The 23,145-nt window shown below is 40.5% G+C and overlaps 1 protein-coding gene across 2 annotated transcripts in view; it reads right to left on the reverse strand.

Annotated features, from left to right (window-relative positions):
* FKBP15 (FKBP prolyl isomerase family member 15) overlaps window positions 1–23,145 on the reverse strand; it is a 57,480-nt gene that overhangs the window by 14,542 nt on the left and 19,793 nt on the right. For both annotated transcript variants that reach the window (XM_036121958.2, XM_078061631.1), the window contains exons 5-19: window positions 20,669–20,743; window positions 20,240–20,338; window positions 18,460–18,609; window positions 17,741–17,809; window positions 16,416–16,562; window positions 13,700–13,842; window positions 13,149–13,206; window positions 10,318–10,425; window positions 8,005–8,107; window positions 7,427–7,533; window positions 5,668–5,782; window positions 4,168–4,277; window positions 3,757–3,864; window positions 3,221–3,315; window positions 2,266–2,368 (exon numbers count right to left, since the gene is read on the reverse strand). In XM_036121958.2, coding sequence (XP_035977851.2) covers window positions 2,266–2,368; window positions 3,221–3,315; window positions 3,757–3,864; window positions 4,168–4,277; window positions 5,668–5,782; window positions 7,427–7,533; window positions 8,005–8,107; window positions 10,318–10,425; window positions 13,149–13,206; window positions 13,700–13,842; window positions 16,416–16,562; window positions 17,741–17,809; window positions 18,460–18,609; window positions 20,240–20,338; window positions 20,669–20,743 — 1,590 coding nt within the window. The remainder of the gene's footprint in view (window positions 1–2,265; window positions 2,369–3,220; window positions 3,316–3,756; window positions 3,865–4,167; window positions 4,278–5,667; window positions 5,783–7,426; window positions 7,534–8,004; window positions 8,108–10,317; window positions 10,426–13,148; window positions 13,207–13,699; window positions 13,843–16,415; window positions 16,563–17,740; window positions 17,810–18,459; window positions 18,610–20,239; window positions 20,339–20,668; window positions 20,744–23,145) is intronic.

Below are 23,145 nucleotides of genomic sequence, written 5' to 3' on the forward strand. Positions count from 1 at the left end.
TGGAGCAAAAGGAAAGCAGGAAGGGTCAAGCCTTGAAAAGTTTCACTGAAATCAAAGCAGCCAAGCGAGGTGTGTGATACCTGGTACCCAACTCATCAAGCACAGCACTACTCAGCTCAGAAGATGCTCTCAGACAGATGTGTGGGAAGCACGGTGCTTAGAACCTGGCGGGGACTGAACAGATTAGAGCTATTCTCACTGTTGTTGTCATTACTGCACGTTCTGCTATCACAGATGGAGCATCTACCAGGTGCCAGGCATGGTGCCAACCATTTTTGTTTATCAATATGGGGCTCCTGGGTGACTCAGTCGGTTGAGCGTCTGACTCCTGATTTCAGCTCAGGTCATGGTCTCAGGGTCATGAGATCCAGCCCTGAGTTGGGCTCTGCACTCAGCGCAGAGTCTGCTTGAGATTCTCTCCTTCTCCCTCTGTCCCTTCCCCTGCTCGCGCATGTGCTCTCTCTAAAATAAATAAAAAATGTTCAAAAAAAAAAAAGAATCATGTGGGTGGATTAATAAGCTAACTCATGCGGTTGGCAAACTCTGACCCACAGGCCAAATTGGCCTGCTGCCTGTTTTTGTAAATAAAATTTTATTGGAACACACACACATTCCCCCCACTGATGCTCAACATGAGAATCACATGGGGAAGTTCCTAAAAACAAAGGCACCCAGCTGCCACATCCAGAGATTGAGGCAAAAGAAACCACTAACAAAGAGCAGTGAGTCCTAGCTGGCTGTGCGTCAGAATCTAAAGGAGCTTTTGAAAGTTCAGTTTCAGCCCTTGGCTATATAATGCTGAATTAGAATCTCAACGTGAAGTTTAAGAATATGTATTTTTAATAAAGCACCTCAAGTGATCTTGAGGCAGCCAGACTAGTGTGTGGGAACCACTGATCTAGAGCAAGGTCTAGTAATCATGCTAGACCCGAATAACAGGTCTAACAGCTCTACCAAACAACGTATTTGGGTGTCCCTGCCAGGCCTAAGGATTAAAAAAAAAAAGTAAATGAGAGCGAGAAAATAAAAGTAGAAGAAGGAGAAATAGTAAAAAATATGGTTAATGGAGAGTGAAGTGACTCCAGTATTATTCAGTGATGGCAGCGTCCCAGGCTGCTGACCTCAGGCCGGAGGAGCCAGCCACAACAAATGAGGGATGCTGGAAAGTAGCAGCGAGAAAGGACCAGGGTAATGTTGGGACGGGGCTATGCAGGGCAAGGCACTGCTCATCGGAGGATAAGGGGTCGGAGCTATTTCTTCCCGGGACACTATGACTAAGAGAACACAGAGAATAATAATAGCATAAGACCTAAGTAAGGAATCCTCAGCATTACTGGCCTATGAGAAAGTGAGTAAACTCCACAGGTTATAAAGTGCATTCCACTCAACTTCTTCAAGTGTTCAGGAAAAATCCAAATACAAAATATAAACTATTTCTTAAACCTGTGAGATAACAGCAGATGGCTGGGTCAAAATCTCCAGCTAAGCAGCAGTAGCCCAAACCAGAAGGACTCCACTCCAGATAAACAGTGTCACTGGGGCAGCAATGGGAGGAGTGCGCATCAGCATCAGCCTAGCCCAGCCCAAGACCCACTAGGGTCTTCCTTACAGCTACTCACAGGAACAGGTCGAAATGCCTCATTCTGAACGGACTGAAGCCAGACAGCAGTACTCTAAAATGCTCTGGCAGATGCAGATGGAGGAATAAGCTAGACAATCTTAAATTTCACTAAAGTGTTTGTTATATGGCATAATAGGAATTTTCTGTTGATTGGGTCAAGAGAATAAATTTCATTTGCTAATAAACAATGTAATCCTCACCTTAAACAAATTACTAAGATCAGTGATAGTTTTTGAGTCAACTCATTGCAAAGAGTACTTTAAAACAGAAGGCTAGGGATGCCTGGGTGGCTCAGTTGGTTAAGCGTCTGCCTTCAGCTCAGGTCATGATCCCAGGGTCCTGGGATCGAGTCCCTAATCGGGCTCCCTGCTCAGCAGGGAGCCTGCTTCTCCCTCTGCCTTTCACTCCCCCTGCTTGGACTCTCACGCTCTCTCTCTCTGGCAAATAAATAAATAAAATCTTTATTAAAAAAAATAAAACAGAAGTCTGGATGGTGGATATAGTAAAATCTGTTAGAAGCTTTCTAGTTCTGTTCCCAATGATGGCAAAAGTTTTTGCTGAAAAGCAGACTGATAAGTATGTACACAGGAGCACTCCTTAGCTCTACACATCCTGATGGGCTTTTCTCTCCCTAGTTACTTTACCTTCTCTTGTTCAGCATGCAATACTCTTGCCTGTGTGTTTTCTGTGGCTGTTTGAAGTGAGTTATTCCTCTTCTCCATCATCAGGTTACTCTGCTCAACGTACCTGTGAAACAGGGGAAAAGACATTTATCAAGCACCGAATGTACACCAGACCCAACCAGCGCACATTCAGTCCTCACAACATTGCTCTATACCTTCGAAAAAATAGTCTGAAAGCATTTTGTTTTCCTTAGATCTGCAGTAATCAAGTTTGGAGGTAGGAACCTGGGCCAGAAGTGAATTGCTTTACATAATGAAGAGAAAAGGAACTGGAAGCATGTGTTGTGAGGGGGAATGAAGGATGAAAAAGGAGAGGGGAGAAGAAAAGAAAGCACTTCTCCCCCCCAGCTCCCCCTCCAACCCCCACACCGTGTGGGAGACAAGAGACACTAGAAAAGAGAACAATGGAAGAATGATTTTCTAAGTGAAATGCTATTTGCTATAACACATTACCCTGACCACACAATCCCCCCTCATCCCCTGCCAAAATCTTTAGAAGGATCTAGAAAAATTACACAATGTTTGGGCTTTACATGGAAATTGCTGAAGTTCTGGTTGATGAAATAGCCCACATAGTAGAGAGAAGAGTTGATAGTATTTTCTAAAAGTGTTCTAAGTATTAACGCCACTTTTACAGATGAAGAAACGAGGGCCAGGAGGAGTAAATACCCAAAGCCACACAACAAAAGAGGAGCAGAGCTGGGATTCAAACACAGGTCTGCCTGACATCACAGCCTACTGCGCTCTTTCTATCGGAATGCGTCTCAGAAAACAAACAATAATTCACATGACAGGCAGGAAACAGAAATAGCAGCAGTACACATAAACTACCCTAAACAAACATGTTTATCTAACTTGGGCATTTACAAATGAAACCCTTTGTCCATCCTAGCCAGTGCCCCGTACCTGTCATTACCTCTGATTTCGTTCAATTAGTTCACTAATCTTGTCATTCTGTTCTTCTATCCGACTGCTCTTTTCAAGGATCTCTTGCTTCAATCTTTCGTTTTCCTAAATTCAAAATATACAATGTATAACTTAAGTTTTTAGAAGAAAAGTGCCAGATATAAGGGAATCAACTTGAACTGACAGGTGATACTGTTACAAATTTTGAGATAAAAAACTAGAATTTATGTCCACATCGATATAATATTTAAAACATCAAATCATATCTGATGGATACAAGTCACTATGCCCAATAGATTAAACATAGAAATTGCCCTTAAATGAGGCAAAATTCTAAAATATGGTCCAAAAGAAATGTTTCCTTGTGACTCTATACTGATAAGTCACTTGGACCAAATTAGGCCATAACAGATTTTCCAGAATTTCCCAACTCAGTGTAGCACTGATCACATGCTATCTGTGCAGCAGAGGTTTTAGAGAGTAGCACATCCTGGAGGAGAAGGAGGCAAGACCTCCAGGCTGTGTTCTCTTCTCGATGCCCCTCACCTGAATAATACGTTGGATGTTGCTCATAATCATGCTTGTCTCCATCGTAAGCGCCATGCTGGGAGGCAGCAGGGAATTGCCAGCACTGTGCTTCTGTAACTCTTCAACCTACAAACGTGGGGACAGAAAGACTTTGAGAGAAATTTTTAAATGGAGAAATATAATATACCCAAGATCTGACCACTTTTTGGAAGGGTCTAACAAGTTTCTGAGACAATCTCTAAGATAAGCTAGAATTTTCTTCTGCCAACTGGATTCCAAACTAAAAACTAACCTTCCAGGGAAATAACTACTAACTACTAGGAATACAGGAAACCAAGGAAGAGTTTACCTATAGCTCTGGTTGCTCCCTGCTTGTACCCCCTGTTCACTCCCCCACTTTCAACACAGCCCCAACCCTGACTCACTCACCTTCGTCATTAGATGATCCATTTTATCAGCCACTTTGCTGACAGCCATTCGAATTTCAGTGTTATGTTGCCGGGCTTCAGTCATGAGAAATGAAGCCATGTCACCGGATCCTAAACAGACATAAGCCAAAAAGAACCTTAAGAAACTAGAGCAGAGGAACATCCCAAAATAGTAGGAAATGCTGTAGGTGATTCACACTGTCTGGAGAAGACATAGAGGACACAGAGGCAAAAGGGTGCCAAAGCTAACAGTAAGTAAGCTCTGCTCCTGCAAAATGCATCAAGGGGTACGGTCTGGTCCAGAGCACAAGGATGCCCACTTTGGTCTGCCACAGCACTAGCAGCTCAGATTGCTCCTCCACTCATCCAACTGCATGCCAGGTATTGTACCAGGCACCAGGGATTCAGCAACAAACGAAACCCGGTTCCTACCCTTGGCGAGCTCACAGTCTGGTGGGGAGACTCATGTAAACAGATCATTACGACAGAGTGCTTAAGTGCAAAAAATGGACCATGTACAAAGTACAAAAGGAGCACAAAGAAAAGCAAGATTAACTCTTTGGTGACACATATACACAGTTATGTCTGTGGGAGGAGAGGAAGAAGCGATGGTAACAATCGGGGAAGGCTTCACAGAGATGATAGATTTGATGGTCTCCCAGATGGACAAGTGGCAGGGTTTCCAGACAAAGGGAGCATCCAGGAAACCCTTACCAACCCGGGACCATAAATTATGCTGTAGGACATACTGGCTCCTTCCTACCACTGTCCTAATACCAAAGATAAGCTGCAGAATAAGGAGGTAGAATAGCATGCCAGCTACTTACATTTTATTTTATTTTGTTTTTTAATATAAAATTATAATTTGTTTTGTTTTTTATATCAATGTGCTTTTTATGCACACTTGTACATGCATGAAAGATATCTGAAAAGTTACCCAAGTAACTGTTAACAACAGTTTCCTAAGGGTGGGGGGTGTTAATGATGGAGAACAGTAACTTTTCATTTTATACTCTTTTGTGTGGACTTTTTTATAAAAGCATATGATTTCCATAATTTAAAAATGTTAACAAAGTAGCTTTCATTTGAGATACTGAACACCCACAGTTACCATGCGTTCTCCCAATTTCCCCAACATTTCACTCTCTTATTGTTTTCTAGAAACTCTACAGAGCCACACTGACAGAGCAATGGAAAAGGGCTGACAGGAGAAAATGCAAGAAACAAAACAGAAAGTGGGCATGAGGTGGTTTTTGGGGAAGATGTAAACGTTCTAAAATTGGATTGTGGTGAAGGTTGCACAACTCTGTAAACTTACTGAAAAAATCCTTAAATTACACACTTAAAGTGAGTGAATTGTAGGATACATAAATTTCACCTCAACAAAGCTGTTTAAAAAAAAAAAAAGCAGAGATCTGTTGGAGTGAAAATGGAAAGGGGGGTGGGAGGAAGGAGAGCAGAGCAAGAGTGGAAGATGAGACACTGAGGGCCCACGGCCTACCTTGAAAATGGGGAGACTGAGAGAGCGGAGCGGGGTACAGGGGCCGGGCAGGCTGCAGCTGGGAGGTGACGGCTGATGTGTGGGGATAAGCGTAGGCTTGCATACCTGCATAGGGCTGAGAAAATGCCTAGTTATATTCACGGCTCTCTTTTCTGCTTAATCTGTCTTTGATGGAATAAAGAGATTAAGCTGGAAGGAGACGCAAATTTATTAAAGCTGGAGACAGGTGAGATCTGATTTGGTACTGGGTAGGCACCATAGCAGGATTCTGTATCATCCAGAGACAGGCGCCCGATCACTGAAGTCCCACCCAGAAAGTCAGGGAAGGCTGTCTCAGGTTGCTCCCCAGTCCTCTGCCACTGTGATTTAATTCAGTAGGAATTCAGTTCCCAGCTGTTAGGCCTACTGATGGTCTAAGAAATTGTAAATCTAAAGAGACTCGGCTGAGGGTGCCTGGGTGGCTCAGTCGGTTGCCAAGTGTCTGCCTTTGGATCAGGTCATGATCCCAGGGTCCTGGGACGGAGTCCTGATTCAGGCTCTCTGCTCAGTGGGAAGTCTGCTTCTCCCTCTGCCCCTGCCCCCCCACCGCCCACAAGCGTGCGCACGAGCGCAAAAATAAAAACATAAAATCTTTAAAAATAAATAAACAGACACTCGGCTGAGTTTCCATTGGGATCAAAAGACAGGTGTTCATTGAGATTCCAAAGTAAATCCATGAGTCTCCAAAGGATACCTCTCCCCTGCAAGATTCTGATGCTCTTGTGATCAAGAGCTCTCATTTTCCCCTGAACCCTGGTCACCTCAACTATAAGATGAAAAGAGTAACACCACTCAGAGTTGTTGTGTGGACCAGATGAAGTGATATATAGGTAAAGTTCCTCACAGCTGGTAAATTAAGTGCACAGCAGATAGTAAATGCTCAATAAACAGCAGCTTTATTTTAAATGATGATGGTTGTTCTTCCTTGAGTTAAGGAAATCCAGTTCATTTCCAGGGACAGATAAACTACCCATCCATTATTAAAAAAAAAAAAAAAACCAACTTAGTCTAAAGGATCGAATTGTCCACTAGGGAGTAAGGAGAGGGCAAGGTGGGACTTTTTAAAATTCGAATACACCCTGTCCCAGTGGGGCATAGCCCGCTCACCATCACTGCCACCCTTCCATTAAGAATCACCAAGGAAGTGAAGCCCTCCTATCGCTGGGAGTATGTTCATGCACCCAGTGTGTCAGACAGAAGAAAGAGCCCACTACCCCGGCAAACAGCAGAGGCAGGTTGCTGCCACTACCTTCTGTGAAAACAGAAAAAACCTACTTTCTGACACCCCTTTTGGAGGATAACTAGAAGCAGAGTTGGCTGTATTTTCCATATACCCTCAAGCTACAAGCATTCTGCTACACACAGAGCAGAACCTTAGCCTATCGAGCTAGTGGACAAGAACAGAGGACTTGCATCCCCCTCCAGGCGACCTGTGTGCAAAGGAAAGGAAACAAACACTGATTGGGCCTCTACCATGTGCCAGGCCTTGTACCTGGCGCTCTGCCTGTTCTTACCTTTCGGCTTTATAACAACCTGTAACGGAGGTAATCCTTGGTCTGATTTAGAGATGAGATGGTGGTGGTGGTTCAGGAAGGGGGAAAACGACAAATTCTGAAGTGGGGAACTGCTACTGCACAAAGTGTGCAGGAGGGAGGAGAGAGACTGACGAGCACCTAATAAATTACCGCCTATGACTGATATGGTTTAAAAACGTCATTACCTGAAAGGACTGGGCATTTCCAGACACAGCGGAGTGTGAGTCGAGGGAGGCAACTTGCATTAAGGCAGGAGAGGGTGCTTGGAGGCCAGAAACAGATGGCTGAGGTGCTACGATAAAGCAAGAAGTTTTCACTATCATCCACTCTGGTTTCTTGGTAAAAGTCTGGACTAGAACCTTACATACTGCAACATGCTTCTTCAGACTTGACCACTCTCCTCACCTGCTCTCCCGAAACCAACTCTACTGGAGTCTCAGGAACAGACTAGTAGAAGGAACCTGGGGTTCTCGGGCACATGGGACTCAGACCTACAGTCCCATGCGCTGACGGGAAGTACACAATTACACACGGGGAAGTGTCTCATTAGCTGAGAGCACGCTTCCGAACCTGGCAATGCCACATGGCAGGAGACAAAGCACGCAGACCAAATCCATCTCCAGGGTGGAAAATGCCCTACCCAGGGACAAACTGCCAAGTTTTACACTCTAGTCCAGTCTCAGTACTAATACACTGCAGCCTGACAACTTAAGGAACCGGGATGATAACTCTGGTAATCTGCAGAGCCGGAGAAGCCCCTTACCTTGTGCGGCCATCTGTGGGAGCGCTGGATGCGCTGGCTGAAGAGCGGGCTGCAGGGACGGAGCTGCCGCGGGCTGTGCAGCTCCGCGCAGGGCACTCGCATCCTGAAACAGGAACGGGCATTTTGGTGATTATGTATGTGGGTCCTTAATTGGAGACCGAGGCTGACTGTCCACCCTAAACCTGCTTACAGCCAGTGTTTTTAGGCAAAGAAGAGGAAGGAAAGGCAAGAGTTTAGGGTGTGGGCTGTGGGGAGATCCCTTCTCCCTGTAAATCATATCAAATAATTAAGTATATGTAATTTCCCCGAACGTTATAAGTTGTTGATGTTTTATTGACTGAAGCAGCTAAAGTGACTGCTCTCCAGAATGTATCATTTTCCAAACCAGCAGCTACCTTAAACCTGACCTAGTCTGTTCCCACAGAAGGGGGGTCTCTTGCAAGGAAGCCCAAGCAATAGTGCAGCCTCTTCTCTTCTGCCAAATCATCTCCACAGACCTCAAGGTACTCACGGAAAATCAGACAGAGCAAGATTCACTGCACCTCATTACCATGTTTTTTGGATAATGCGGTTTTAGAGTGTTTCTTCCCCATTCTTTCTTTTCATAAAAGTCAAAGCAATGTTGGTCCCTACTATAATTCTAAACAAAGTTACTAAACATCTTCCCAATTCATACAAGGAAAAGAAAAACTTGGGGCACAATATACAGTTTACTTGCTATCCTACAGTTCAAAGGCGGAAATCTCTTTGACATTCTTTTACTTTAGAACTTCCCCTTGCCCCCTGATATTCTCCAAAACGCATTATTTTTTTTTTTTTTTAAAGATTTTATTTATTTATTTGAGAGAGAGAGAATGAGAGAGAGCACATGAGAGGGGGGAGGGTCAGAAGGAGAAGCAGACTCCCTGCCGAGCAGGGAGCCCGATGCGGGACTCGATCCCGGGACTCCAGGATCATGACCTGAGCCGAAGGCAGTTGCTTAACCAACTGAGCCACCCAGGCGCCCTCTCCAAAACGCATTATGCACTTCTGGAAAAGCATGCCAGTTTTATATCGCTGCAGCTCTAAATCCACCTAAATGTCTAACAACAGAATGAAAGAAATTATGATAAATCGATCTAACAGAACATTGAGTTGCCTTTAAAGGAAATAATGCTTTGCTTTATTTACTTATGTTAATTATATTATTTATGTTATTCATATTGGTATTAACATAAATATTCATGATACTAAGTTAAAAAATCAGGTTACAAAGCAATAATATATAAAGAAGAATGCACTTTTTGCTAAATATATTTTTTCTTTCTTTGCAATTTAAATCATTCTACAATGAATAAGTAGCACTTAAAAATTTTAATAACAGTATTACCTTATTAAAATTTAATTTCCAGAACCAGCTAAAAATCAATCCTATAACAAGAGGCCCCAGAAATCCTACCCTCTTTTAAAATATTAAATCTACTTACAGCTTTTCCAGGAAGAAATAAAACAAAATTATGAAAAATAAAGCCTATGCTAGAAAATTTTTTCAAGAGCATCACCTTTGCTTTGTTTTATATCAAAGTCAAAGAATCCTAAAAATCAATCTCTGTTAATCTCTGTTAAAAGTGTTTCAATTCAACTGAGAGGATGATTTTACTCAATAAGGAACTAACCAATGGGAAAAGAACTAAGTTAGAACTGAGCTACTTTGTATCATACACCAAATTCCATATGGATTAAAATTTTAGATCTAAACACGAAATAATATTTTTAGAAAACACGTGATGTTTATAATACCTGAAAGTGAGAAGGCTTTCTAAGCATAATGTCAAAAGCAAAAAACAAAGGGAAAAAACTGATAGATTTCACTGCAATAAAATTCTTGAACTTCAAAACAATCACACCATATACAAAGCTGAGAGACACAACAGTGCAATCTTTAGTAACAGGTAACATCAGAAACAAGACCAATGTTTCCCAAGAGAATCTAAACATTCAATCAACCAAAGTGAATTGAGCATCTTTTATGGGTTGGGCACCATGCTGCCTCAAGTGTGATTTTTACTGACAGTAGAGAACCTAGTAGAAGGCTATATGGACTACTTAAAACTTCCCCGTTCTTGTGCAGATGTGCGGGATTGCTTCCATTTCTCAGGGGAAGTGCTAATCACAGCGGAAACACAGGTACCAATACCAACCTATACCATTTTGAATATAAGCTTTCTACATGATGATTCTGGGTTACAGGCAGAAAAAGTAGTAATCTTAACCAAAAGAACACAAGGCAGAAACATCTGCACTATTCATTCTAATACAGCCCAGGGGTCATACCTCGATTTCTGAATCATTGGAATCCAGCTGTGGTGGAAGGATGGGCAGCATGGGCTGGCCCATTTTAGCCATCCGAGAGATCAACTTGGCTTTGACTGTGTCAGGATTCTAAAAAGAGGAAAGTCACAAAAATCACTATAATCAAGGCTCACTACTTTAGCTCTATGTCTTTGGCTCTTACATCAAACCCTTCAACAAGTCCCCCTGCTATATCAATTTGAAGCCTTTTCTTCTACAAAATGAGAATTAAAGATTTCTTGCCAAGAAATTGTGACATGGGTCACAATTAATAATAGCAGTAAAAATAATTCCCTATATGTTGGAATGGACAAAGTGGTTCCACATGTATTATTTCATTTCAATCAAGTCTCCCCACCAGGCATAATTCTTCTCATTTTCCAGATGAAAAACTAAGTACAGATCAAGGGAAGGAGGCATCTTAGATGACAGTACCCTCTGAAAACCCTGGGAGCAATTCAGCAGATAATATTCAGAAGCAATTTGGGGAAAGAAGGAAACAGGAGCTCTTTGTTCCAAATTCACGTTCATTTAACTCTGACTTGGCACGGACTACATAATAGCCCCTGTGCTAGAAGCCTCTGTATCCATTAACTGGTCCAAAGTGCAGCCTTCAGAGTGGAGAGTATATACCCCTGAGGGTGTACATGCTAATCTACTGGGTATAAAAAGAGATGATCATGAGGCACCTGGGTGGCTCAGTCAGTTATGCGACTGACTCTTGATTTCCGCTCAGGTCGTGATCTCATGGGTTCTGAGATGGAGCCCCATGTTGGGCTCCGTGCTTAGTGGGGAGTCTGCTTGAAGATTCTCTCCCTCTGCTTCTCCCCACACCCTCACAGGCGCATGTGCACATGCACACATACCCTCTTTCTTAAATCAATCAATCAATAAATAAATCTTTAAAAAAAGAGAGATGATCATAACCTCTATTTTTGAATTATCTCTAAGCTGTGGTAAATGTAAGACATTAAGCTTGTTTACAGGGAGGGACAGTATGTATATAATTTATAAATAGATATAGATACTGGGAGTGTGTGCTCAATTTTTCTGGACTGATTAGAAACACATAATTAAAGAAAGTTGGGTTCAGGGGCGCCTGGGTGGCTCAGTTGTTAAGCGTCTGCCTTCGGCTCAGGGCATGATCCCAGGGTCCTGGGATCGAGCCCCACATCGGGCTCCCTGCTCAGTGGGAAGCCTGTTTCGCTTCTCCCTCTCCCACTCCCCCTGCTTGTGTTTCCTCTCTCACTGTCTCTCTCTGTGTCAAATAAATAAAATCTTAAAAAAGAAGAAAAAAAAGAAAGAAAGCTGGGTTCATCAAAAGAGGACTAGTTACATAAACCATACCCCACAATGGCATACTGCAATCTACAGAAAAAAAAGAAAGAAAGAGGAAGCTTTCTGTACACTAACATGGAAAGATACTATTACATATATGGTAGTATGTAGAAATGGTAGGTAATATATATACTATGCTATATTTTGAGAAAGGAGGGAGAAATAAAATATACATTCCTATCTGCTTCCATCTGCATACAGAAACACTGAAAGAATATATATGAAACTAATAAAAGCAGTTACCTAAAAGGAGAGTGAGATGGGATGGGGTACCCAGGGGTCAGGGTGGGAGCAAGTCTTTTCAAGGTACACTCTGTTATACTGTTTTAATAACTGAACTTTATGAATGCAATTACCTATTAAAAAAAAAAACTTAAATGTAAAAAGAAAAAAAAAAGATGGTGAGTTTTGCTTCAATTAAAAAAAAAAAAACTTTAACAAGACAAAAGAAAATTTTTAAAAAGGCTGGAGACCACTAGTCTATTGGAAGTTACTCAAGCCTAGAAATAGGTGACAAAAGTAGCTCTGTCTAGAAAGTATCATAGAACCAATACTAAATAAATTTTGTGACTGTTCAAAGATCTGAGATTATAGTTTTTTAAATTTTCTTAATTCTTTGGCTTAACCTTCTGGGTTTCAGAGATCACTTTTTATACATACCTGATCAATTATTTGCTTAGTAATTCCTGCTTTGGGCTGAATATAAACAAGTAAACTAGGGCTGGAGAGAAAGTAATCACCAATTTCACTCCAAGCAATCATCCTGTTTCCCAAAGTGGTAGGTGGAAGCCACAGGGCTTTCGCCGCATGCTCATGCAGCAAACTCAGATGCCTTCATGAACTAGGCAGGGTAGCAGCAAAGTACAGCGTACATGCTCCCAAAGGCTTTCAAATCCAAATTTTACTACAACTGTATGCTAGTCTTCCTGTCTTACAGTTAGGGAAACACAGAGGCCCAGAGACCATCTCAAAGTCAGCTAATTGGTGAATTAGTGCAGAATTCATCTAAGAGAATGAAAGTGTGAAGGTATGTAGTGTTAGCAGTAATTATAATAACAAGAGCTAATGTTAATGGAGCTCTTACAATATGCCAGACACGATACTAAAAACTTCACACATATGATTTCATTTAAATCTCATAAATACCTCTTGAGTATAAAAATCTTCATGCTTAGTGAAGTCATACTTTATGTAGGCTCTGAGCTTAGTGCTTTGGGGCTGTGAGAATTATTTCCATTTTAATCATGAAGAAGCGGAGGAGCAGAAAAGTTAAGATAGTTTTCTCAAGGCCACAAGTTTACAAGAATAAAGATTTGAACCCAGGTCAGCCCATGCAGAAGCTAATTTATATTAACTCTCCAGTAAGGGGAAATTAATAAAGTAGCTTTTTTTTTTTTGCTCTAACCTACTCTACCGGGAGGCACATGAAACCTTCTCAGTAGACTGGGGGGTGAGAGACAGACTTGTATACTCACTGAATTTACTGTAAGCTGTTCACTGAGGGAGTTAGATTTGATACGAAGGGCCGGCTCCCTGAAATCAAGTAAGACATATGCTGAGGTTAAAAGAAAAAATCCCAAATCTATAATCATAAGTCCCGATTATGCTGGATGAACAAGTTGTTTTTGAAAGCGTTTGCCGATTCAATGGCTATGATACAGAATCATAACCATTCTTCAGTTTGCATTAATCTCTGAAAGCTGGTGAAAATGAATAATTTTCCATTCAAATTCTTATTATTTACATTTTTCCCTTGGGTATATATTTTATGTTTATGCCTTTTACCCAGTTTTCTTCCAGAGTTCAGCAGGTATTCATACACATCCAAGTTAGTGCATTTAAAGACTATGAAAATTAATCCTTTGTCAGAAAAATCTTGATGCTAGTATTTTCCCCATTTCTCTCATCCCATTTTTTTCCCAATTATTTAAAATTACTTAAGTTTGCAACCATCCCAATTTCTGAACCCTTCTAAGGATCATTTTTATGGACAATAAAAGAGCATGATACAACTCCAGGATCTTACCCTGATTTGAAAGGCACCGAGGTGGGTGGTGATACAACAGGGTCAGCAGAGAGGCCGTCAGCACCTGGTATGGGAGAAGGGGCCGCAGAATCCCGGGAACTAACGCTGTGCCCGTCAGAGCCAGAATCTCTGGCAAACTTGACCTAGGGAGAGAGCAACCACAGGTGGAACAGGCTACAAAAAAGGAACCCTGCCCTCTCCACCCTCCTTCCGTTTACCTATTCTTCACTACACAAGTCATTACCTCTTCCCTTGTAGCAAATCAGAAAATGTGGATAAGCCAATAATAATAATCACCCGCAATCCAACCACGACAAAATAACACTGCTAGAATTTGAGATGCAGTATTTCACATTTGTATTATGTCTTTGTGTATTTTTTATTAAAAAGGGACCATATTGTTTTGTGATCTGCTTCGTTCACTCAGTAACATATTTCCATGTTACTAAATTATTAATCTACAACATCATTTGTAACTACTGAACATTATGTCTGACTTCAAGGGTCATGCCCATACCTGCCATTATCTATAGGAAAAAGTCTCTAAAAGATTTTGGGAACAGAAGTCTTAAATACCTATGCTGCTACAAAATATATTTCACCAATTCCTGGTTGTTAGATATACAGTTCATTCCTAATTTTCCTGTCACATCACAAACAATACTCAGTGAATAACTTTCTATCTATATCCTTGCACATAATCATTCCCAAAGTATAAATTCCCAGAAATTAAATAGTTGAGAGAAAAGGTATGTTCATTTTTAAGACTTTTGGTATATACCACTAAATTTCACACCACAAAGGGTGAACTACTCTATACTCCACAAGTAGTGTGTAATGTTCTCTCGACACTCATCACACTGGGTATTATCATTCTGTAGCAGCCTGGTCAATTTAATAAGCATGTCAATTTGTTAACAATAGCCAAGGGGTGCCTGGGTGGCTCAGTTGGTTAAGCGCCTGCCTTTGGCTCAGGTCATGATCCCGGGGTCCTGGGATAGAGCCCCACATGGAGCTCCATGCTTGGCAGGGAGCCTGTTTGTCCCCCTCTCTGCCCTTCCCTCCAGCTTGTGCTCTCTCTCTCGTGTGCACTCTCTCTCTCAAATAAAAAAAAAAAAAATCTTAAATAGCCGAACTATGGAAGCAGCCCAAGTGTCCATCCACTGATGAATGGATAAAGAAAATGTGGTGCATATATACAATGGAATATTACTCCGCCATAAATAAGGAATGAAATCTTGCCGTTAGCAATGATGTATTTTTTCCTTATGGTTACAAAATGCCAGTCTTGATGGATTCAAATTGGTTTGTTATCTAAAACCATTCATGACTTCCTCAAACTCAATGGAAAATTGAGACAAGATATAAAAGCTGTGAAAAAGGCAGCTAAAAGCCATGAGTAAAAGAGGGTTGGATTGACCCAGCAGAGATAAGGGTGTTCAATTAGGAAAGAGCCACTGAGAAGAAAAGTAGATCATTCGTTGCAGCAGAAATAACAGCCACAATAAAGATAACCATAATACTTACTTTCTGTACTGTATTTTGTAGTTTATAGTCACAACCACTATCACATTTGGACCTAACAAACACAGTGTAAAGCAAACAAGGTCTTTTTTTTTTTTTTTTGGAGGGGGGCATTAATTTATTTAACCACAATTTGTTACAAATTTTATTGGAGAAAATTGTGCATACTCTTGATAACATTTTTTTAAAGATTTTATTTATTTATTTGTCAGAGAGAGAGCGCGCGCACAGAAGCAGGGGGGAGCAGCAGGCAGAGGGAGAAGTAGGCTCCCTGCTGAGCAAGGAGCCCGATGGGGGACCTGATCCCAGGACCCTGAGATCATGACCTGAGCTGAAGGCAGCTACTTAACCGACTGAACCACCCAGGCATCCCTTGATAACATTTTTTAATGGAAAATAAGGGGAGAAAATAAAAAGGAAAAAGTTTCTGAACTCCATTACCATTCCCCAGAGAAAGACGCTTTTAATCATTTCTTCTAACACTTTCAGCAATTTTCTATGAATATATGCGCATATACGTATCAATATGTATAGATACACAAATATGTACATGTATATGACTGTGTAAATTATTTATTTATATGTAAGTATTTTTATATGTTTACATGTATTTGTATACACACAAGAGATCATACTATATGTACTGATTTGCAACTTCCTTTTTTCACTTAACAATAGATTTTGGATATTCTGTAAGAACTGCATAAAAGCCTACTCCGTGAAAGACCTTAACTTAACCAGTTGTTTAATGATGGATATTTAAATTGTTTCCAGTTTTTACTATTACAAATAATGTGGCAGAAGGAGGAAACTATGTATCTCTATCTACATACAGATATCTTTGCATACTTACGTGAAAATAGCAATACAATAATTTTATACCCATGGAATTACTAAGGCAAAAGGCAAGTGCACTGGGTAGGAATCACTATTTTATAGACAGAATAAAAAGGTTAGTGTAGAAAGGTCATTTGTTCAGTCACCACCTCTTCTAGACTCTAAATAGGGTGCCAGGAAGGACATAAACCTTGGTCTTTAGATTCCAAAGCCACTGCCCTTTCCAACTACACCATTTTTACTTAAAAAAAGAGAAAGAAAGTCCTTGAATTTGTTATTCAAACATATTTATTTATTCATTTTACTTAATGGCAAAAAGGACTCATCAAACACAAAACAGCACAATTTCACTCACCCGCCTTATCTCCACCTCATACACCAGGATTGAGTCCGGCGACTGAGTCCATCCTATTACCCCTTCAGAGCCAGCAGCACAGGCTGGAGGGATGACAAGCAACCGCTTCCCTCCTTTTCTCATGCCCAGCATCCCATCTTCCCAGGCCTTTGGGAATCAGAGAAGAGGAAAATCTCATCAGGACACAAACCTCCTCATAAGACAAAATGAAGTCCCGGATATTAAGCTCCTCTCCTCCACACTTTCAGGTTTGGACCTCTTGAGAGACATCAAATTCAACTATAATCCCCCCTTGGTTATAAGAATATCTAGAATACTGCTTCTATTCCCTTGTAAAAGCCGGCATATCCAGGGCTAGATGATATAGGCTTATTTTAGGTGATGAGAGAAATTGGAGGACAGGACAATGGTATTAAAAGAGAAATAAAAGCTACCATTCATTAAACATATTTTCTAAGTACTCTGGTAAGTGCTTTACTTACATTATGTTGTTTAATCCCTAAAACAACCTCATAAGATTAGGAGCATTATCTCCATTTTACATGTAAGAAAACTGAGGCTTAGGGAGGTGAAGCAACTAACTCAAGATCAGATCACTGGTAAATTGTTAAGCCAAGATGAAACACTAGATCTGTGTACCTTTAAAGTTCATGCCTTAACTCCTATGATCTACAGGAAGAAATCTCCAAAAGATTCTGGTAAAAGGAGGCATAAACAAAGCTATGAAGAAAACCTTTCTGTTATGCAAAATGGCAATGAGTACTTTTGCCAATGAGTGCTTCGTAGAGCATCAACAGGTCTTGACATGATGATACTCAACATGTGTAAAATACTCTTTATTCTATAAAGCACTTGCACAGCTGGTAAAGAAAAGCTTCACAACATGAAGCCAAGTCCCAGACTCCAATCCCAGTGTTCCTCTTGCTGTGTGGTAGTTGCTTCCCACAATGACTGGGAAGTGCTGATTCAAGGCATCTCAGACAGGTAAGAATCACCCATTATGATACAATTCTAGAAGAAACAGTTTCATCTCTTCCCCTATTAGGCTACACGGAAGATTGAATAATTTAAATAATTTCCTCAGAGTCACACGATGAAAAAAAAAGAGTGAGAATTAAACAAATGTCACCATCTTCAATATATTCTCATAGGTAAAAATTTCCCAAGTAATCTCCCAGATAACGTAAACATTCTTCTCCTCCTACTTTTTAACCAAGCTTTTCCAGACTCAGAAAATACACCCAGGTTAGAAATTTTACAAATTTAATATAAACTAAGCCTACCACAAGTGATAAAGCCATACAAGAACACAGTCAAGCCAGTACCTTGATGACTTTTCCTGATCCTAATTTCAGGCGAAGCAGCTTATCTTTGTTAGCAGTAGAGTCCAAAACCTGCAATTTGATCAAAGTAAATGAGGTCAACCAGTTTCAAAAATAATAGTAATCAGTAATAGTCAATACAGATTAGCACAGTATTCCTGGAATAAGGAATGTCAAATATACTGGGCGGGGGAGGGGGGGGCGGGCAGTAGTTCTTAAAATACCTGAAGAGAAATGTTCACTCACATCATGGCTAAATTGGGACTTGAATGTATATTTTTTTGAATCATAGTCTAAAGCTCTTTCTATATCATACTGTCTTTGAGAACTTAAGGATATTAAGACACAAGTCCCCTCTATTTATAGTATCTATTATACAAAAAACAAACAACTGTGAGGAAGTTCTAAAAAGTTTTAAGACCTAATCCCATAAGAATAAATTCAAGTTTAAAACTGATATAGGAAGACAAGACATACACATGAACAATTACCAAAAATGATACTTAGGAAATGGGTTTCCATTCTAAATAGAAGAGACAAAGTGGCACTGAGCAGATTTAACCTGATAGGATTTCATGGCTGTGCCCCAAAAGCAGCCAAAGCAGGGTTCCTAAAAGATTTCTATTTGCCAACAGCAGCAATTCATGGTAATAACACCTTACATATGAATAGTCCTAGTGCTATTTCAACTACAAATGAACTTGTAGGCTACATTTCCTTACCTGGCCCAGCACATGATTCTGGAAGAGCCAGCTGGTATAGGCCACTTCCAAAGAATCTCCAGCTTCTACAGCAGGGCCTTCTGCTACAGTGAGGTCCTGGGAGAGCACTGCCTCCAGGGAGCGGGTGCTGTTGCACTTGGCAATGCACACCTGCGAGATGAAATCAAAGCCGCATAAACTCAGTGTAAGCTCAGTAAATATTCACTCCATTATTGCTAATGTTTCCAAACAGTGGTATCCACTAACAAAACTGATTACATGTTTAGAAATAAACCATTCCAAAGTCAGTAATCTTGCCAGGAATCAAAGTGCCTAAGAGTAAGGCTTTGGAGTCAGACCATCTGGGTATAGATCTGGGCACTGCCACTTCCTAACTTGTGGCCTCAGCCAAATAACTTCTGTGAACCTTATTTCATACAGGTATTTTGTAAAATGGAGATTAAAAACTCTGCATGCTTCCTAGGGTAGTTATGAAGATTGAGCTAAATACAAATAGAGTCCTTGGCACTGTGCCTGGCAAATAACAGTTAAGGACACAAAAACCATTAGCTAGCATTACTATAAGGATTTTACTGTTTCAGTGTTTGGGAACCCATGAAAGAAAGGAGAGCTTCTAGAACAATTTCAGAAGGCATTTCTAAAGACAGTAAGCTAGAAAAAAGGCCCTTTATAAAACCATGCTACGTTCCCAGATTTGCATGCCCACCACCTACAGACTTAGTCATATCATCTTAGCACAAATCTTAGACAAAAGAGTCAAACACATCTTTGTGAATACTTACTTTACTGTCAATTTTTTAACATGGTCTACATTACAAATTTGCTACTCATTTTCTTAAAAGAAAGGTTTCATTATTACAATCAAATAAATGCTACCTAAAGCAATGAGATGTCGTTTTTTACCAAGCAAATGAGACTAAAAAAAAAAAAAAAAGATAATTCTAAATGTTGGCAAAGGTATAGTGAGAGAACAGATATGTATATGAAATCGTACAATCTCTCTGAAAAGCAGTATGACAAACTGTCCACAGAACCAAGAAATATTTGGACTCTTTGACCCAATCTTCCACTTCTAGAAATTTAGCCCGAGGAGATGATCGGGGGGGAAAAAAAGGACACAGAATTATACACAACAATGCTTGCTACAGTATCCTTTATTTCAGACGGAGAGTAATCTAAATGTCTAAAAGTAAGGGAATGGTTAAATAAATTAAGGAACATTCATACTATGCAAATTTCAAAAATGTTTCCAAACAATTTTTCATGAGGTGGGGAAAGACACATTATACATTGTTAAAAATATATATACATAGCAAGATATTGAACTCTTAAAGGGGTATACTTACTTATGTACACTACACATAGAAAAAAAGAAAACATTAATAGTGGTTACTTTGGGCAGTAAGATTTCAAGTGATTTTTTTTAAAAATGCTGTTCTAAATGTTCTACAAGGATCATTTAACTTTGTAAAAGTTCTTTTAAAACACTATTTTTAAATGAGTTTTATTTATTCCTTAAGATAATTTATGAAGTGGAAAATGTTTTAAAGAAGTTTGCATTAAGCCTTTTTTCTCTTAAAGTCTCATTTTCAAGCAATTTCAGTAAGTATTCCTATTATCTCCTTGAAATACAATAAGCTCAAGTGACAAATTTAGTGGGTTTTTAATGCTTGTCACTAACAAAACATAGCAGGTTATGAATTTTCCATATAGTTTCCTAAAATCAAGGGAAATCCAGGCTAGTGTTTGGCCTTTCACAGGAAGAGTAAGATGGTATTACCTGTTTATTGAACTCCACAGCAGCCTTTTCCGACTCAAACATGATGGACCAGTTTTGTCTCTGGTCATCATAAAAAGTGCTATAGTTATTGGGCCGAACCTGGGGAAAGAAGAAATGTTGGGATAACTCAACGACAGGCAGCAGAGTGCAAAAATCTGACTGCTTAAACTCACAGAGAAGGGCCTTGACTCAGGTAGACCCAGAGAGAGATAGGGAACTTTCTCCTTCCCTCCTGCCCTCCAACAACCACCCCTTGGTCTGTTTCCCAGAATGTGGCCAAGAGACCTTCTCGAGAGGCTCTGTTAAGATATCCACTCTGATGTCCAGGGGCTGAAGCAGTAGATCTAATTCCTGCCAGGTACACATAGACCAATTTCTCCTATAAACCCATCCCAAAGGAGCTGAGGATTCCAACATGAGAAGTCTTACCATTAGCTCAAAGTTCAGATGAATCCTGGCAACAGTAACTGACTGTTGTTGACTGATATAAAGAAGAATCCTATACTGTACTCAAGTAAAGGTGGGCCGGAAAAAAAGAAAACCGAAGTTAAAAGGAAATACAAAATCATCAGCGAGATGTCAGGGGTTGTGCTGCATAGAGATATAAAACTCAAAACTCACTTGATCCCTTAAAGCTTAGGTTTTAAATTCTATCTTCTCACTATCCACTTTCATCTCTTCTCATCTTGGCCTTACTTACTCTTTTACTGTAATTAGCAATTATTTTGTTGGTGTTTTCACTGGTATGAGGGTGATAAGAGATCTACAAATGGCCAACACATACATGAAAAGATGTGCAACATCATTAGTCATTAGGGAAATGTACATTAAAACCATAAAAAAGTACCACTTCATACTGACTAGAATGGCCATTTTTAAAACCCTCATCTATTGCTTGTGAAAATGTACAAATAGTACAGCCACTGTGGAAAGAGTCTGGCAGTTCCTCAAAAAGCTAAACATAGGGGCGCCTGGGTGGCTCAGTCAGTGAAGCGTCTGCCTTTGGCTCAGGTCATGATCCCAGGGTCCTGGGACTGAGCCCCACTTGGGGCTCCCTGCTCAGCAGGGAGCCTGCTTCTCCCTCTCCCTCTGCCTGCCGCTCCCCCTGCTTGTGCTTGTGCGCTCTTGCTCTCTCTGACAAATAAACAAAATCTTAAAAAAAAGAAAAAAGCTAAACAAAGAATTACCATATGACAAGGCAATTTCACTTCTAGTATATACCCAAAAGAACTCAAAATAGGTACTCAAACATATACTCGTATGTCAATGTTCACTGTACCATTATTCACAATAGCTGAAAGGTGGAAACAACCAGAAGTGTCCATCAACTGATGGATACATAAAATGTGTTACATACACACAGTGGAATATTATCCAGCCCTAAAAAGGAATGAAGTTCTGATATATGTTATAACATGGATAAATCTTGAGACCATTATGCTAACTGAAATAAGCCAGATTCCGTAAGTGATTCCACTTATATGAAATATCTACAATAGACAAATTCACAGAGACAGAAAGTAGATTAGACATTACCAGGAAATAATGGAAGGCAGGAAGGGAAGTTATTTCTTAAAGGTTACAGATTTTTTTGCTTGGAGTAATGAAAAAGTGGAAATAGATCGCGGTGATCATTGCTCAATATCATGAATGTAATTAATGCTACTGAACTGTGTGCTTCAAAATGGTTAAAATGGCAAATACTATGTTTCATATGTATTTACTACACACACACACACACACACACACACACACGCACGCATGCACACACACAATCGTAGTTAAGCAAATGATTAAAATTCAATTCCACAGGGGAGGGAAGGACTATGTCGGCTGATATACAATCTTGCACCAAAAAAGACTTTCCTTATCCTATGTTAGGCAGATAGAATGAGGGGCTGAAAACTCAATTCAATCTGATCATAGATTGAACTGCTCGGGGAAGGATCAGAGATTTATCAATAGTTGGTCCACTTCTGGGCTGCCCCTATTCTCAAGTATTTATTATCTTCCCTGGCTTTTGGTTGAGAGCCTAGAAGTTCTCTGACTCCTCGGTCCTGAAAGTTCTGCTCATCATAGATTCTGAGCTGAATTCTTTTTTTTTTTTTTTTTAAGATTTTATCTATTTATTTGAGAGAGAGCGTGTGAGTGAGCAGGAGTGGGGAGAGGGGCAGAGAGACAAGCAGACTCCCCACTGAGCACAGAGCCCGATGCGGGGCTCCATCCCAGGACCCTGAGGTTATGACTTGAGCCGAACTCAGACGCTTAACTGAATGAGCCACCGAGGTGCCCCTCTGAGCTGAGTTCTTTAGCCTCCTCCCCATGAAGTTCAAAATCTAGCAAATGTATTGAGAGGAAAGTCGTTGCTGTTGCTTATTCCAGGTACCAGCCCTATAGTAGGACTTTTATCTCCTGTGCACCACGAGATGAAGAAGTTTCCCTCTGCCTTTCCGGCATAGCCCCTGGACTTCTGCACCATCCCAGAACTCTGCAAATGTCCCATGGGGAAAAACCAATCTTGTGCTTGGAGCTCCTCTAGTGTCTGCCGGTGTCTCTTCCCCTCAGTAGCCTCTTTGACTGGGCCATACCTGACCATGCCATGCCACTCCTAGGCATCATATCAGCGAAAGAACCAAGGGCAGGAAATAGTCGGCTCAATGGCTTTTCCCTCTCTGAAATTTTAGTTCATCTAGTCCTCATCATTTCCACAGCTCTCCAGTGAATTTTAAATATAATTTTTGCAATTTATCTTCTTTATAATTGTTGCAGTGGGAACTGCTGCCTGCCACAACCTACTACCTCCTACTGGTGGTGAAGGGTGGTAAAGTCCCAATACCAGATTTTTAAAATCCAAATGGCAACTCCTAATGAATTAATACATCCAGATAATAATCATGGATGGCTAC

The sequence above is a fragment of the Halichoerus grypus genome, chromosome 14 (assembly GCF_964656455.1).
Source record: "Halichoerus grypus chromosome 14, mHalGry1.hap1.1, whole genome shotgun sequence".
Classification (NCBI taxonomy): Eukaryota; Metazoa; Chordata; class Mammalia; order Carnivora; family Phocidae; genus Halichoerus; species Halichoerus grypus.